The sequence below is a fragment of the Alosa alosa genome, chromosome 6 (genome assembly GCF_017589495.1).
Source record: "Alosa alosa isolate M-15738 ecotype Scorff River chromosome 6, AALO_Geno_1.1, whole genome shotgun sequence".
NCBI lineage: Eukaryota > Metazoa > Chordata > Actinopteri > Clupeiformes > Clupeidae > Alosa > Alosa alosa.
In genome coordinates this window covers 27,057,588-27,074,711 of record NC_063194.1, presented here as the reverse complement: position 1 = coordinate 27,074,711, position 17,124 = coordinate 27,057,588, and the positions used below count along the sequence as shown (strand labels likewise).

The 17,124-nt window shown below is 39.4% G+C and overlaps 1 protein-coding gene across 1 annotated transcript; it reads right to left on the bottom strand.

The window, feature by feature from the left end:
* Positions 1-1,895: 1,895 nt before the first annotated feature.
* On the bottom strand, positions 1,896-11,451 carry sgms2a (sphingomyelin synthase 2a). Its single transcript, XM_048246631.1, has 6 exons — positions 11,424-11,451; positions 6,072-6,543; positions 5,861-5,978; positions 5,424-5,577; positions 5,001-5,167; positions 1,896-2,235 (listed from the first exon to the last, which is right to left on the bottom strand). The coding sequence occupies exons 2-6, from the start codon at positions 6,473-6,475 to the stop codon at positions 2,050-2,052; spliced, it is 1,029 nt and encodes a 342-aa protein (XP_048102588.1). The 5' UTR covers positions 6,476-6,543; positions 11,424-11,451; the 3' UTR covers positions 1,896-2,049.
* Positions 11,452-17,124: the final 5,673 nt, after the last annotated feature.

Here is a 17,124-nt window from a genome sequence, read left to right as displayed (position 1 = left end):
GACCGAACTTCCGACCTCAAATGTTGTGGGCGGAGCTAAATTCGGCTGGCATCCAGGCTAATGATGTTATGCACTATATAATGAAATCCCCATGTTCTTCGTAATTTCACGTTGAGGAGTATTTGTCTTATGTTTGCCTACACAGGTTCACAAATGATGAATGCCTTGGCATCTATACTTCTGAGAGACTCTGCCTCTGAGATGCTTTTCTATATCCAATCATGGTGCTAGTTAACACAATTAGTTGAGACATTTTCTTCCTTTTGTTGTTTTCATCATTACACAAGATTTCCCGTCTGTAAATCAAATTTTTTGAAATGTGTTGCTGATATTCAAAAAGAGATTATCCATGAAATTGTCAAATTTGTCACTTTCATTTAATATGTTGTCTATATCCTTTTTGCAGCTAAATATGGGTTTACAAGATTTGCAGATAATCACATTCTGTTTTTATGCGCATTTTACACAGCGTCCCAACTTTTTTGGAATTGGGATTGTATGAATAGACACAGCCTAAAAAATAGCTGACAATGCCATTATTTCATGTGTACCACTTTTTAAAATACAAAAATAATATTCAGTGATTACATGATAAACACAGGTCACAGTGAACCAAACTATGCACAAGTACATATAAATAGATTACTGGCTGATTAACTACTCAATTCCAATGGTAAAGGACCTCTGTATTGTGCATATTAAAATATGAACAATTAAAGTCATTTTGACTGCTTGTCAGGTAGTCATTGTATATAGCATTTACTTGGAACATTTCAGGTATACAGAAGGACAGTATGACAGAGATATTTAAATTCACAGAATCAAAACAGAATTATAACAAAATACAAAATCAGACCTGAAAGACATCTACGAAATACAGTAATTGATTGTGCATTTCTATCTGAATATTACAAATGGTTTCTAAATAAGTAGATTTTAAGCAATAAGCACAGTGATTTTATGCATGACGCTTGTTCTAAACTGTTAATTTGTTCTAAAATTACTAACCTACAGCCTCGCCAGGCTTGGCTTTTCAAAAAAGATTACTTACTACATATACTAACTACATAAACCTCATAAAATGCAGAATCAAAAATGTAAAAATGTATTGATATAAATCACCATTCTTATGCCAAACAAAGTAGGTCTTCAGCAATAATGGTTGCCTAACAACACATGAGCAGCGCTTGATTTTTGTTTGGCATAGTAACAGAGCATAAAAATAAAATAAAAAAAGGTTGGTGGTAGTGTAGTGGCTAAGGAACTGGGCTAATATGCAGTAGCCAGACAAGTTGTGGGTTCAAGTCCTGGCTGCCACCATTGTGCCCATGAGCAAGGCACCACTGACCCCCAAGACATATGTGAGACGCAGGATAAAACATCAGCCAATAGCCAGTTCTATTGATTATAGAGGAAGCTAATTGTTGCAGCATACGCTCCACAAATGGAATGATTCATGCCTGGTGTAGCCTGCCTGTAACACTAATGGAATGCTGTCGCAGGTGTAAGTTTGCAGAGTGTGTTACAACAGCTTCAAATGTGGTTTAGGCAATCATAATCAAAGACCGGAACAATATGTTTAAGAATTAAAATTACATGTATATTTTATTAGGTACAGAGTAAGGATTGTTTTTTAGATACCATACTTTTGTAATAACAAGTGATAAGCAAACGAGATATTATTATTGGGCAAATAGGCCTACCAATATGTCAATTGGGTTGAAAACAAAGCATGAAAGCTACTTAAACTATAAAACTGAAATTTAGTAGTTTATCTAATACATAGACCTACTGTCTGTTTAATTGATATTTTGTTTTGTTTATTAGTTTCCTTCAAGCTGTATAGTGATAAAATTATATCACTAACCTGCTTGAGGCCAAGATAAATCCTAGACTTTTGCATTATTTCTTTTGCAATCAATGATTGATGAAAGCCAGATGATAACCACAGCTAAGGTACTTTTGTCAGAAAGGCTTTTGTCAGAAAAGGACATTTGTCAATGTTAACTTAATTTTGTATGTAAATGTCATGCTGTTCACATGGGTTGTTCAATCCTCAGAGATACTCTGGACTGCAGAATACTTCTTACAATGATTGTTTAAACAAGTAGGAGGACAGGTGATGGGAGAACAGAAGCAACAAGGCACTTGGGTCTGCACATTCCTCTCAAAAAAGTTAAACACCGGATTCCACCATGTGTGGGTGAGATAGTTGTTTGGTGAAGACCTCAGAGCCTAGAAATGGCAAAGAAAATAATTATATCTGAAGGTGAAAGAACAAGGATGCAGAAATCAAACAGAAATATTGTTTACACAACATGACAATCGAAAACAGGTAAAAAGGATAACAGTACATTACGGGTAGACCTAACACTGGACACATATTCGGGTCATCTCAAGCAATGGTTCCTGCAGTAAATTGTGATTTTACCTTTTTTCTTAAATGAATAACAGGGCCGAATTAAGAAAATGGCTGTTAGAATTGCTGTTTTTGTGAACGGTACCTTGAGTGGGAAATGACAAATAATGGCAGGTATAAGTATACCACAATTCGGGCTTATCGTGCACCTGGGGCAACGTGGCGCAAAGTCTTATTCATATCGTACACCCAGTCAGTGATGAATTTTTCGCCATGCACCCCACTTCCATTAAACATTGCACCCCCATGGATGTGTCAATGAGCGAACATAGGAGTGGTCTGGCGCTTGATCTAAAAATCGCTATCTTACACCCACTAAAAATCATTACGCCACTGACCAATAAAAACGGTGAAAACGCACTGTCACAAGACGCAAGCAGCCCTAACGACTCAGGCAACGACTCATTTTCAGGATGAATAACTATCCTTAGGATTTTTATTTAGTCATTCGAACACTATTTGGGTAAGTTTTCTTTTTTTCCAGGCTATGCTATTTTAAATGGCGCAATTAGGTGATCAAATGCCGGGTGCTGTGCCCAAAAGGGCTGTTCTAATGTTTCTTAATCAGTCATGGGTGTGAGCATGACATCTGTCATTCGCTTTAACAGCAAGCAGCGCAACTTGAGTGATTTCTGCACCAGATTTTATGGTAGAGCCAATCAGGACGCAGGGCGGTAGTTTCATAGATGTGACATAGCGTAGAAGCGTCTGTGAGACTGTTATCAGCGTCACGGGCTGGCTTCGATGTGAGTGGTTGAAGTAGCACGTCAATAGATGACAGACAAGTGGCTTATCCAATCATATGCAAGCATTTTTTGATTAGGCCCAGCCTTCTGAAGCAACACTTCAATGGATTGATCCCAGATGGATGAGTGGAGCTAGGCGGAACGAAATTCATCTGGCGAGAGTCAGGTTATCCCACACCTTGGTTAAGATCAAATTCAAGGACCTTTCAAGAACATTCCAGGCACAATATCCTCAAATTCAAGGACCTAATGTGTCGATAAATTTCAAGTGGGCATGGTTAAATCATGTAAACCAAGGATACCTTGTCGCAGTTTTCTTTTATTTTTGGTCATATGACAGATGTGGTAGGCTGATTCTATTTTCCATGTTTGTGTTTTGCATAAAACAGAGCTGAAATAAACTTCTAAATTTTCCTAAACAAGTTAAACTCGTTACCATGAACCTGTTGGTTTATTCATCAATATGTTAAATTAAATATTTGGGCAAAAACACTACACGCGGGAAACACGCAGAAATCACGCTGGCCATTTAGTTCTACCCACGTAAATCAAGCATATGCATAGGATCAGGCGCGCCTGCAGGTGTACGTCCGTACGGACTGTGCGTACCATCAAGCTACTCAACAACGATAGAAAATTTCCCTTGTGTGTGTGTGTAATGTGTATTTACACCCAACTGGCACACCATACCTTCCCAACTATGCACAGTATCCCATTAGCTGCATGCCATCAGGCTATTTACAATTTTCTATTACGTAACTTAGTGAAAACGTTATCGAAATTAACGCACACACATTTTGTTTTAGCAGGAGACAGAATACGCACGCAGGCACGCAACTAGGCTACTTGTTGTTTTCTTTAACTCGGCTATCTAGATATGGTTATCAGCACACAATGTTGAGCTAATTCACTCACTCAATACTCATCATGGATATCACAAGTTTAAACAACAAAGACAGAAAGTATGGAGGCAGCAAAGCTAGAGGAGTTATTCCAGATGGGCAAGAACAAGGTAGGCAATTGGTGTGCTTGTCAGAATGTTAGACTGCATTACAGCTGTTTAAAGCCAGACGTCATGGTACGCTAGAACAAAACAAGGTAATTTTAGCCTGTATCAAGTTGTCCAAATGAATAGGTAATTGTAGACGTTGTTGTATTATTGCATATGGATGTTGGATGTTGTTATGCTATGTAGGCTACTTTTTTGCTGACCAATGCACGGGGCTAAAACGGACAAATATTGTCCATGTGTGATTGTTTTTTGCGGGGGGGGTGATGGGTGTGCGTACCATAGCATTAATTCCTGCAGGCGCCCCTGCATAGGATATCGACAGAAGTGGTGGCGAAATAATGGAAACATGCTAATAAGAATTGTATGGAATATTTTTCTCAAAAAGAAATTCCATACAATTCTGATTTTTTTTTTCAGATTCACAAACGTTTAAGGATTTCAAGGACCCGTGGGAACCCAGGCTTCCAAACAATGTGGTGCTAATAGTGTGTGCTAAGTTAGAATATGATTGGACCTTGACTAGAGAAGATATAGGCAATAAAATCATAACTGGCCACACCTTCGCCCCCATCGAAAACACATGACATGGGACTTGTGCTTGTGTTGCATTACAAAAAATTGAACAACGCACTTTGCAATACAAGCACTGTATAGGAGTTTCCATGTGTGGTTAGATACATATATAGGTATTAAATGCTATTTCCCCTGCTGTTTCTGTGGATCCATTGCATTGAAATTAAATGAAAGGCATGATGGTCCGCTTCTAAACTTGCTAAACTGGGTGGGTGAAAATATCAATATTAGAAACAGGAGGAAATGATACCTGTACATTGGCCATAGTATGGTACCAGTAGAAAAGCCGGGAAGTGATGAAGTATGCTACAACCACGTCCACACTGTAGTGTTCATGAGCTACAAGTATACACACCACACCCACAGCACTCAGAAGCCAACACATCAGGTGGTACCACCAGAAGGAACGTGGTGAGTCTAGAGTGAGAAAAAGTAGTTTTTTTCAACAATGGCAGTTGTTACAACTTTAGTGCAATATTACATGACTATGATTTGATACTGCTGCTATGAATGAGAATTTTGTATCTGACCAAATATCTGGCATATATGGATTGGAAAACAGCAATTAGATTTTATGATTCCAACTTCAGACTACAGCAGTACACCAAAAGATGTCTGTAGTGATACTGTAAGGGTTTTAGAACAAAACCAAATGAACCAAATTTTGACTTACACTCCTTGATAAAAAGGTAGCTCAGAGTAAGCATGACTGTGTGGCCACTGTAGAGAAAATCCCCACACAAGAGGTGTGAACCAGTGAGTGACAGGCCACCCCCAGAAATAAGTTGTAGAATGCGCTGCAACTTCGCCTGGGAGTCATCATGTAGCTTGGGTAGAAAAGAAATTAGTAAGTGTTTTTCTGCATTTCTGCATCAACTGCACAACAAAGTTGAGTGGTTACATCAACCAATGTTTAAGATCATGTCTTCACAATACTGGAAACAAAAATAGCACATTTTGACTGAAATATGGCTATGCTGAGCTACTGTATAAAGACAAATGTGAAAACACATTTACAGCTTCTAAAGAACATCAAATATTCCTCAACAGCGAGGCAATATAATTTAATAGACACAGTATGACGAACACAGCAACACACATTTGCAGTACCTTAGGAGCACAGGTCATATGCATTCCTGGTACAGGCAAGGTAGTGATGTACATGGTAATGCAGCGGTACAAATACAAAGTGCCCATGATGAAGAAAAACCTCCTGGCCACAATGGCCCTGTATAAAAGAGAAAATAAATGTGGGTCAGGAATCCTTATTCAACTATTTAAAAAAGTATTAAAAATATGAAGCCAAAGAGAAGACACCTACCTGTATTTATGAAATGTCAACTGTACAAACCAAATACATGTAAGAATGATCCCATTCACTTCTGTCACCATAAAGGCCCACTTCACACGGTCAATATAGTCAAAAAATTTGTCTGGTAAAGGGGGGCTGCTCTCTTTGGAAGGGACCCTCTCATGCACAATTGTGATCATGACAGTGGTTAAAACCAGGTTGAACACAGCATAGGTGAGTGCAATAAAAGTCTTCCACCACTCTAGAGGTAGTGGTTTGCACTTCCCTTCAGGCATCTTGACCTTGGTGTCATCTCCATGTTTTCCATGTGTTGTACATTTCCCATTGCCAGTCACTGAAGGTGTGTGAACAGGACAGCCTGACTTGCTCCTGTGACTGGCATCATTGTTAATTAGGTCTTTGTCAGGTATCATATTAACGGTATCCTGCTTGACTTCTTCAGTATAGCCCTTCTCAGCAGCAGTGTGGGTTACTGGATTTCCTGTAAAATGCCACAACTTTCACCTTTCAATTCCTTTCAAAACTGTTACACATTCTTTCTTTGTATTCATACAGTGGGTTGCAAAAGGTTTCTACCCTCATTTTCACAATTAAATAAGATTCTTAAACATATTTGCTCAATCAGCATTTGTATTGTGTAAATTTATATTTGTTATGAATTTGTATGCAAAAGTGTGTCTGATATGTTTCTGCTAAGATTAAAAATAGTAGGCCTACAGGGGTACCACTTATTTGACATAACTGATTATAATTAGAAAACTAAAGAGATGGAGTGATTCAAGTGATAGTAATGAAAATACTAGCCTGGCCACACCCACCAATATCTCCTTTCAGGGAGATACTAGTCTGGAACACCATAATTCACTTTTCCCTCTGACCCCAAAAAGGTCAGGCCAATCAGCGATGAGAGGGGATGATGCTATAGTTTCGAAATTAAAAGTGGCTGTGGTAGACAGTAGTGATGGGGACGGATTGAAACAAGACTGTTCATGCATGCTAGGCTTTCTTTTTTTTTTTTTTTTTTTTTTTTTACAAGATTTTGGCAACACACCGAGGCAGTAACTCCGCTGACACTAACAGTGTTTGTGACAGAGGTAGGCTATGTCCTGTCGACCTAGCCTATCTTCTTGTCTCTATTAAGCGGTGTTTCGTGTGTTTACAACATAGCATAGGCTATCATAACTTTTGCTTTTAAAACGCATCAGTGTAGCGTGAGAGGGAGAGTGCCTGCTGCGGGCTGTTTAATTTGCAGCATATAGGGCATGACCCATTGTGAGTGCACTCTAGGCTACAGACCAGCAGCATCTTTAATAGCATTTCTTTTTTTAATTTCCCCCAGAAATCCGAACAAATAAGCATAGTTAAATACAACAATTCAGCAAGATAAATTTGGCCAAAGGTGGGACCCCTTTGTGGTCGTGACAGCCGTGGGCCCAGAGCGACCGCACCCCCCCTCCGCTTATGACAAGACCGCATAGGTCAAGACCGAGTCGAGACCAAGTCTTTAAAGGGTCATGACCAAGTCGCGACCGAGACCATTGATTTTTAAATGCAGCCGAGACCAAGTCAAGACCGACACTGCGTCTCAGATGGTGTACTTCTGTCAGTACACTTTAAAGCAACAAACGAGGGAACAATAGGTCACAATGCAAAAACGCTGTTTCTTACATAATGAACAATCTGTGAGGTTTGACCCATGTCAATCAATGCATGACAAATTTGTCACACATTTCCTGTTTATATGGCGAGGTATTAGCCTAGAAATCTAGACGCACCCTAGCGGCGGCAAATTAATTTGCTCAGCCTGTACGTCTAGTATCAAACCATAGGGATTTCTATTGGCTGACGCCGTCGACGTCATCCAATCACAGCGCTCTATTTTGTTAGAGAGTCTTAAAGGCGGGCTTAACAGGATAACGACAGTCCCTGCGACGGTGAACAACAAGGAAGGTGGCTATGGCTTAACGAAGAGCGGTTGTTTGAATCGGCGTTGGCGTCAACTTTGGAGGAGTTGGACTTGTACTTTTCTTTGAAAGTTGAGCAACACAATGCACTTAAGTCATTCCTTCGAAGAAGGATGTATTTGCCGTTTTGCCGACCGGATCGGGTATGTTAAATAAGCTGGCCTATTGCATGCCTAGGCAGTTTGAAAGACAATTCTCTGCCCGCCCCTTGGATTAAGCGAGGTGAATGGTTCGATTCCAGACTATACATTTCAATGATATAGGATGGCCGGCCAGGCTAGCGAGGTATGTAAATGCTGTGTAAATTCAGCCTGTGTATCTGTGTGTGTGCGCGCATGCTTGTGTGTGTGTGTGCAGATCTTTCCTATGTTTGCAATGTACAGGCAGGTCAATGTTATTGTGTGTGAGACAGTCAATTTCTGACACATTTGCTTGGCCAGGTGGTGTCCTACGGTATTCTGGGCCGTGGAGCAACATTGCGCACCGGGCCCCCCTCATCACCAACACTTTGCATTCCAACTCTCTTCTTTTTTTTCTGGCTACCAAATTTGTTTACAGACATTTTTCCACAAGTTTAGCCTACCAAGAACAGAATCTCTTGATCTCACATCTTGATATTGCAGATGGGCTAACATAGACCTAGCCTACTACTCCCCACGGGGGAAGGGGAACTTTTGATACATTTTTTAAAAATCATTATCAGCCAATAGGGAAACTGCCAGAAGCAACAAACAACAACTCTTTACGCTGGTAAGTGAGACACAATTAGCAATGAATGCACTTAATGCATAATCAGCACAGAAAGCGTTTATTTAATTATTTTCTGGGCCCCCCTCCTGACCGGGCCTGGTGCGGTTGCTCCCATTGCTACCCCTCCAATACCGGCCCTGATTAACACCATGACACAGTGCCCTACAGCTGAGCCTGGGGCATCAGATTCATTTGCAAATGTTTTCTGCTGCGTCAGAGTCATATGTGGCCTAATTCATACCAAAAAACATTAGTTCCAAAAATAAAAATGTAGCCTAAACATTTACAGCCTGAGCAAGGTGCGAAATCCCTAATGTTTTAGCATGTTTGTTATTAGGCCCCGGTAAGCGGCCTGCACTAGAGGTGCCCCATTATTTTTGGCAAGTTTATCATTATGTATAGTGCCTTCTCTTGTTTTTTAACTCAAGACATTTGGGGCGCACGTGTTAGTCTAGCCACTATCATTTTACAACTAGATGGGTACCTAACACCTTTGGAAATCAATGGTTGTATGACAGTATACAGTTTATCGATTTGGACAAAAGCATCGGCATAGTATATATTAACCATTCTGATGAAGGAAATATAACATCAAAACACCAATATACCCAGACAGTAAACCAGATACAAAAGTGAACATTCAATGGCTAGGTCATTGTGAGGGTACAATAATTGTTGTTGGGACTCCTATACCTCCACAAACAGTAGTGATTTAGGAATAGTCCATATGGGGGGTTATTATATAGAGGTAAATATTTGTTTACATACATTTTTGCTTAATGTGTGGATTCCTGTTTTAATTTCTGCCTTAGCCTGTCCACTAATCTCAACCACTAATATAAATTAAAGTCATGGGATTTGAATGCTATGAAAGTATTTCTATTTTGAGGTATTTTTACTGTGAAGCAAACATTCCCATGGCTGGTCTTGTACCAGCTAAAACATCTCTTTTGCCCTGTCTGCTATTTAAAACCCACTCAGATCCTTCATAAGCAAAAGCAAATGATGTGGTGCTGTTAGCATGCACAGTTCTGCATACTCCTAATGACATATTACTGGAAATGGTAGTGTTATTTTCCTCACAGAAACTTAAAATACAGAGTTTAAGATAGTTTAAAAATACAACACTGCCACACCTCAACTGGCATGGAAGAAAAAGAGTTAGGTCATATTAAACATAGACCTAACTTAAGTCTTTATGCTCTTCAAAAGGTAACCAACAGATAATTCATTGCTATTGAGTGTCTTCAAATCAAATCAGGCAAATATTGTAACTCGATAAGAAAACAATCTAGCAGTGAGCAGGGCCTGTATTCACAAAGAATCTTTAGGCTAAAAGAAGTACTGATAGATCTAAATCTGGGAGAATTCTACGCCACAATGTTTTGAAATCACTGGAGACAGAGGATCTTTCTCTCTCTCTCTTTGTGCGTGTGTGTGTGTGTGTGTGTGCGGGTAATTTCATCCATTATTGGAAGTCGTCACATTTGCAGGAGGTGTTGTGTGTATCTATAACATCTGTTGTGCGGTTGCTTTGTTATAGTCAACAGTCACATAACTGAATCTTGTCTGAGCAATTATTGTACCTGTCAAATGTGTGTCCTTATGTTAAACTTATTCTGAATTGTGAGCACAAATTAAAAAAAAAAGTAAAATGTGGAGAGGGAGAAGGTTCACCAGAAGCGTGGTGGGACTACCTTTTTTGAAAGAAGTAAAATGTGTCTCAGCCAATGTTAACATTAACTGATTGGAACATACATGAACATAAAAAATAAATGATGTGTAAACATGCTGTGTAAAGTTATTTTGATAGAAACACCTACAACACAGATACAGAAATGCAAATCATGAAGAACTTTAAATGCTTTTGGAATAGGTTACAGCCCATATGGAAACACTTCTACCAGGTCATGCTGTAGAGATGCACATTTAGCCGAGGCCTACTTCTTAAAATCACTAGCGTTGGACACACCCTAGTGGGCAAACCACATGAAGAGGGTCTATGCCTGTAAAATTACAGGGCAAGAAGGGTGTGTGTTAGGCTTTCTAAATATACTGCACTTATACTTTAAAAATCTACCCTACTGCAGGCCTATCAAACACAGCTGTTCCATTGGTGAAACAACAATTTAGGTGGGAATCACCAGAGATATCACAATTCAATTGAATAGCAATTGAGCAATGATTCATTCACACGTCTTGAACATGGTTAGGCTATAGCCTACTGATAAAATCCTACTTCTTAGGCCTATAGGCCTTGACTATCTATGCTATTGATGCAACATATCAACCTAATAATTTAATTTACGGAAAACTAGTTAAAAAAAAACCTTTAGACTACTACAGGACTTCAGTTCTTACTGAAATTTGGACCTCCATGGATGCGAGACTAACTCAAGATAGGCTATTAGGAGTTTGTCAGAAAAAAATATCAAGTGCACTGGGAAAAGAATATTGTTTTATCCCAATGCTTAGCCGATAAAACGTTTTTCGTTACAGTGAACAAGATATAAAAAATATTTTACATTTTCGTCGTTTGTTCCATTTTAATCTGCAAACATAGTCTATAACTTTCATTAAGAGATCCCAAATGTTTTATGCTCGATATAAAACATCAGGACTTTAGACAGCGTCAAGTCTAACTTACCCGAAATCCCCCGAGTCCTTGCGATACCCTGCAGCCCGGTGAAATACTGAAGGTTTTGATTTAGAGATTGGATATAGGAACATGCAACTCCCACATGTTGACCAAACTCCTCCCAGACATAGCTGCATGCACAAGCTTCACAGTAGTGATGGTTCTGCGTTAATGGTAGCTACATGTAACGGTCGGCTTCACAGAAAGATTTCCATCCATCTTTTTAATGCACATTTTGACCATGATTAATAAACAGTGCCGCCGCTCCTACCACGTGCATCACGTAGCCTAGGGCACCAAAGGACAGAAGGGGCACCCAAATTAGCCAATACATAGTAGCTTTACGGCAAAGTGCGTTTCACTCTTCCTCGGTAACGTTTATGTCAAAATGCACTAACCCCATGTTACAGCAAGGATGATACTTTTTGGGTTCTCTCATTTTCCACCACGTAGTAGCAGATTAGGCTACTTCACTTAATTGGGAACGCATCTTGCGCGCGCAGGAGGGAGACTAGGGTGACAGATTCCAGCTGGCTTGTCATTGTGTATCTTCCTTTCAATAAAATAAACTTTTAAAAGAAAACCATGAAGACAACAAAGAGGAGGCAACAGGAGGTTGCGATTTGCGAGGTAGCCTACTGCACTAATGACACTTTTACACCACTCGATGAGAGGGTTCTTTAACATAGGCTGCAATCAATGTGATTTGGAACGTGGACAAGAATATAAGGACTAGTCTTCTACTTTGCCTTTGTAGAATGGAATTGGTGAATCTTCAATAATTCGTTTTCCAACCATTTACATAAAGCACGATATGCCAAACCGACTGAAACTCATTCTATTCAGATAGCTTGTTACCAGGCTCATAATTCACTTAACTGTAAACAGAAATGTAAAGCAACATGTCACTCACTTCAATTTCCAAAGCAATGTAAGCTGCATATAACAACTTAATATTGTGCTTATTATTGTTAATATTGTGCTATCAATGTAGCTCAAACAAACAAGGCTTGTAAACAAGAGCTGGCAAAAGGGAATTATGAAAAAGTAAAGACTCAATGCTCTAGTGTCAATGCACCATTTATAGCTCAAACAGCATTTCTTTAGAAAATGTTTCTACACACAACACACAAAAATGCTGTAAATTATAGGCCTTTTATTTTAGGCTACTTAAGGTGTTCGACTTATCATTTACAGTTTTTCTCATTTGCTAAAACACTAAAACCCATTGGCTGAAGAAAGTTCTCAGTTGCTTGAACTCATTAAGCTAATTGTTCAGTCTGTTGCCAATACCTTAAGCCATTTCACATGGTAGCCTAAAACACAATTTGCAGATCTCACTTACAATTTTTTGCAAAACTTTGAACACATTCTCATTCTCAAAACACATTCTGCACTCTAATGCACATTCATCCAGGTAAACACAAGTGGCAAAAATGAAAAAGAAATAGACATACACATGTCATTGATTAAACACAACCACTCAAAATTGATTTCACTTGTTTCAAATGATGTGACAAAACCAATATAATAGAGATGCACCGATATGGAATTTTAGGGTCGATAACGATAACCGATATTTATTGGTTTGTTGTGGCCGATACCGATACGATAACCGATAATATTACTCTTGAAAAAAAATTGTGAAAAGTGATTTGGGGAAAGCATTTAATAAGAATAATTTTATTGCAGTAATTTTACCTACCACCAAATGATGGACAGAACTCATAATAGTCCTCAATAGTACGGCAGTCAACAACATAACAGTAGCCTAGCCCTACATTATGTGTGGCTCCTTTAAGTGAACCTGACGTCAGAGAATTGCGAGTGAGTGGCTAGAGAGTTTGAATCGTTTTCATTTAGGACTAAACGCTCATAAACGGCTCAGCTTGGAATAAGATACAGCAGTGGTCCCCAAACTACGGCCCGCGGGTCGGATACGGCCCGCCACCTCATTTTGGGTGGCCCCCCAAAACATGTCCGTAGTATATATCATCCGGCCCGCACGGGAGTACAACATCGTCAAACTAAAACCTCCGCAATTTCCCCCATTCATTCTCTATGGCGAGTCTTAAAGGGGTGGTTCAGGATTTTGGACATAGGACCTCATTTCCAAGTAAGCAAGTGTGATATTTATCAGTGGAGACCGTTTTCAACACGTTTCATCCAGTCCTTCTAATTGCAGAGTTCGCAGGTGCTAGGCTAGCGCAAGTCAACGGTATGTGCTAGCCTGCCACTAAAAACAGTTTTACCTACTCCAAAGGACACTCGAGGCAAATTCCAGACAATCGATGTAAATGTCTGTGTTGATAGAATAGTGTAAGAAATACAACTACCCTCGCATCGCGTTGCAATAGTTATACTTTGTTCCCTGAAGTTGGTAGTAGTCATTTTGCATCTCAGCGGAGGACTGATATTACCAAGGCTACTACTAGGTATCCCCATTGGAGTGCGCTTTACTGTTTACTTTTTTGGCGCGGTACTACTAACTGGAACAAGTATAATTCGCCCGCTGCTAAGACACTAGTCCCTCAAAATGTAATGCGATCGTTGAAATGCAAGGATAGAATAATGTTAGAAATAAAACTATCAATACAGACATTTACATCGATAGTCTGGCGTTATAATTTATTTGCCTTGGGTGTACTTTGGAGTGGGTAAGACTGTTTTTAGTGGCAGGCTAGCACATACCGTTGACTTGCGCTAGCCTAGCACCTGCGAACTCTGCAATTAGAAGGACTGGATGAAACGTGTTGAAAACGGTCACTGATAAATCTCACACTTGCTTACTTGGAAATGAGGTCCTATGTCCAAAATCCTGAACCACCCCTTTAACAGTACACATGTAATACTCTTTTTGTCCACTGGTGGTTGTTTTGGCACTGTTTTGCGTTTGCCATCGAAAACGGAATGAAATGTAGGCCTACCTGCAAACAATGTAAGAGGCCTATGCTGACTGCATCAGTGCTCAAAGTATTTTTAAAAATTTTCAATTAATTGTTAATAACTAACTAACTTCTATTCAAGTCATATTTCTGGGACTTTCTGGGATAATTATTTCTATTTTTTATTCACTCGTTCAAATGTTCATACAAAGAGTTCACAAAGTTCTCATCAGGTGACTGAAAGTTAGAATGGTGGTCATTTCAGACAACTTCAGCACTTCATAAAATTCTCATAGTTTGAGAACTTTAAATTATTTGTAGGATATTCACAACTTGAGCTGTGTATGCAAAGACACAGAATTCAGAGTTCATACATTTTTTAATAAAACTTAAAACTACTTTTGGGAATGCAAACGTTTTTTTATTAGTATTATTTAATTTTACACTAATATGGCATGATGACAATATAAACACAGCTAATAATGGTATTAAATTGCAATAGCCTATGACTAAATGTAATAGAATATTCAACTAAGGTAGACTGCTGTTCACAGCACTAAGCTATTTATGGTTACTGATATAGAACTACTCCGAGTCTCTGGCCCTCTCTTGGAGCCAGGCATAGTGAGCTGGCCCTCGGAAGAAGAAGTTTGGGGACCACTGAGCTACAGTATAGCGACCAAATCAGAGTTTGTGAGGGAAACTTATGTTTAGTTTCAACTGCGGGTAACTGAATAAAGCTGCAACTCCTCAGACTGTATCCTATGTCCGTCTACTCTGTTGCGCACAACCTGGGGTCTGTACTACGAAGCGGGGTTTCTGGCTTATCTGGGTAACTTCGAGAGTAACTTGATCACGTGTGGCGTAACTTCCCGATTAACCCGTACTACGAAAGGTGGATAGGTTTTAACCGATGTATGCTGCCATGGCAATTTACGCTGCATCTCAAACCTGCTCTGACCAGGTTATGTTCTTGGTTAACCCGAGGTTTCCGTTAACCACACCCTTTATAAGTACCAATCATTAATAAATAAATCAGACATAGGCCTACAGTGTGCTGAACATCTGAGCAAGAATAGCCTAAAATAAATCGGACATAGCCTACAGTAGGCCTAATAAATAAAAATCAGCATTTTAACAAACTTGTTGAATTGAATGTCATATTACTGTACCCTGCACATAAAGGCTACACATTTCCACAGCACCAGAATCCGACCGAATGACTCCCTCAACCCCCTCCATAATCGGCCTTCCACTATTATTTGCGATGGCCAACTCCTCTGCTACTGTAAAACACTCTGGTGCCTTTCCTCCTACAGTAGTGTTCGAAGACACCTGTTTCTTGTTAGCTGTAAAACAGAGGCCAAGTGAAGGCTATAAGCTAGGCCTACATGTTTTCATAATTAAGAAATATTAATGCTAGCTATAACTATATAAACCTACTATTCTGAATAATGTTTTTGTTTCATTTTCACCTGCTGCCATGTGCTTTTGGCAATGGTGTTGCATCTGAAATGTTCACAGGATTAGGCATACACTAAATCAGTCAATGGGGGCTACTTAAACATTCAATTATCCTTATTACTGTAATCTATATGCCCACGTCTGAATTGGGTTGCATCTGTAGGCCTTTCTATGAACTCAAAATAAGCTACTAATCCTCCGTAACACATATTTGAAGAACATGTGGGAATAAAACTTTACTTTTAGGCATTTAGGCTACCCGATCTGCAATACGTTGCCAACAGCCTTGCTTTGTTCACTGCCAACGTATTTGATTTTTGTCGTAGAGTGGGTTTTAATTCCTCATAACTTGGCATAATAATTGTGCATTCCTCATCCGTAAAATAAGGTGATCGCGTCATCATTGAAAGTGGTGTCTTGCACTGCAACCCATACTTTATGTGAGCGCTACAAACTCCAATTAGGTTAACCCGGCTCAACAAATCAACTTCATAATCAGCGTCAGTAGTACCGATTAACACCACTTAAGATAACCAGGTTTTGTCAACCCTGGTTTAACAAAGTAACCCTGGGTTACATCTGGGTAGGTTAAGCTCCCTTCGTAGTACAGGCCCCAGCACAAGACGGCTCTAGATAGGCCTGAGCTCCGCTCTGTTAAGGTTAAATGGCGGATCATTCATGAGAGGATTTTGAGATGCACAGATTCCCAAATGAACGCATATCCACAGATTTTGTTAGAGTGGTGAAATACATTCACACCGCTGACATTATATTGAGGAAAAAGTATAGCCAACCAAGCTCAAGTAGGCTAGCTCAGTGTAGCCAGACGGACCTTACGTAGGCCTAAATTAGGACTTAAAAAAATATCAGCGCAAATTATCGGCCAGAATTCTGTTATCAGACCGATAATAATATTTTCATTTTTTCACTTATCGGCTAATAATATATCGGCCGCCGATATATCGTGCATCCCTAATTAACAATCTTCCATAGCCTACGTGCACAAGTAGTTTGAGTAGAACTACTGATCTTCATTATCTCCCTGCTTGTTGACATCTAATAATAATAATAATAATAATACTTTTAATTAATATTTTAATTATTTATATAATTTTTTATAAAGTGCCTTTCAAGACACCCAAGGTCGCTTAAAAAAATGAAGATGCCGGACGGATCTTGCCGACTACGGCGTAGTCGCCAACGTACCCGTGACACCAAGACATACAATAAAACAAATAAACCAATAATAATAATAATACACTTAAAAAGGAATAAAAAATTATGTTAAATTAGTCCAATTTCCAACCAGCTGAAAATGTCCAAGGGCAATGATGACCCGCGTGAAACCGGTGCGCACAGCT

Excerpts from the sequence above, each read along its gene's own strand:
- sgms2a (XM_048246631.1), bottom strand. The coding sequence starts at position 6,475 with ATGATACCTGACAAAGACCTAATTAACAATGATGCCAGTCACAGGAGC. Across the intron at positions 5,168-5,423 it reads CTACCTTTTTATCAAGGAGT|ACTCACCACGTTCCTTCTGG; the intron begins GTAAGTCAAAAT and ends TTCTCACTCTAG. Across the intron at positions 2,236-5,000 it reads ATACTATGGCCAATGTACAG|GCTCTGAGGTCTTCACCAAA; the intron begins GTATCATTTCCT and ends TGCCATTTCTAG.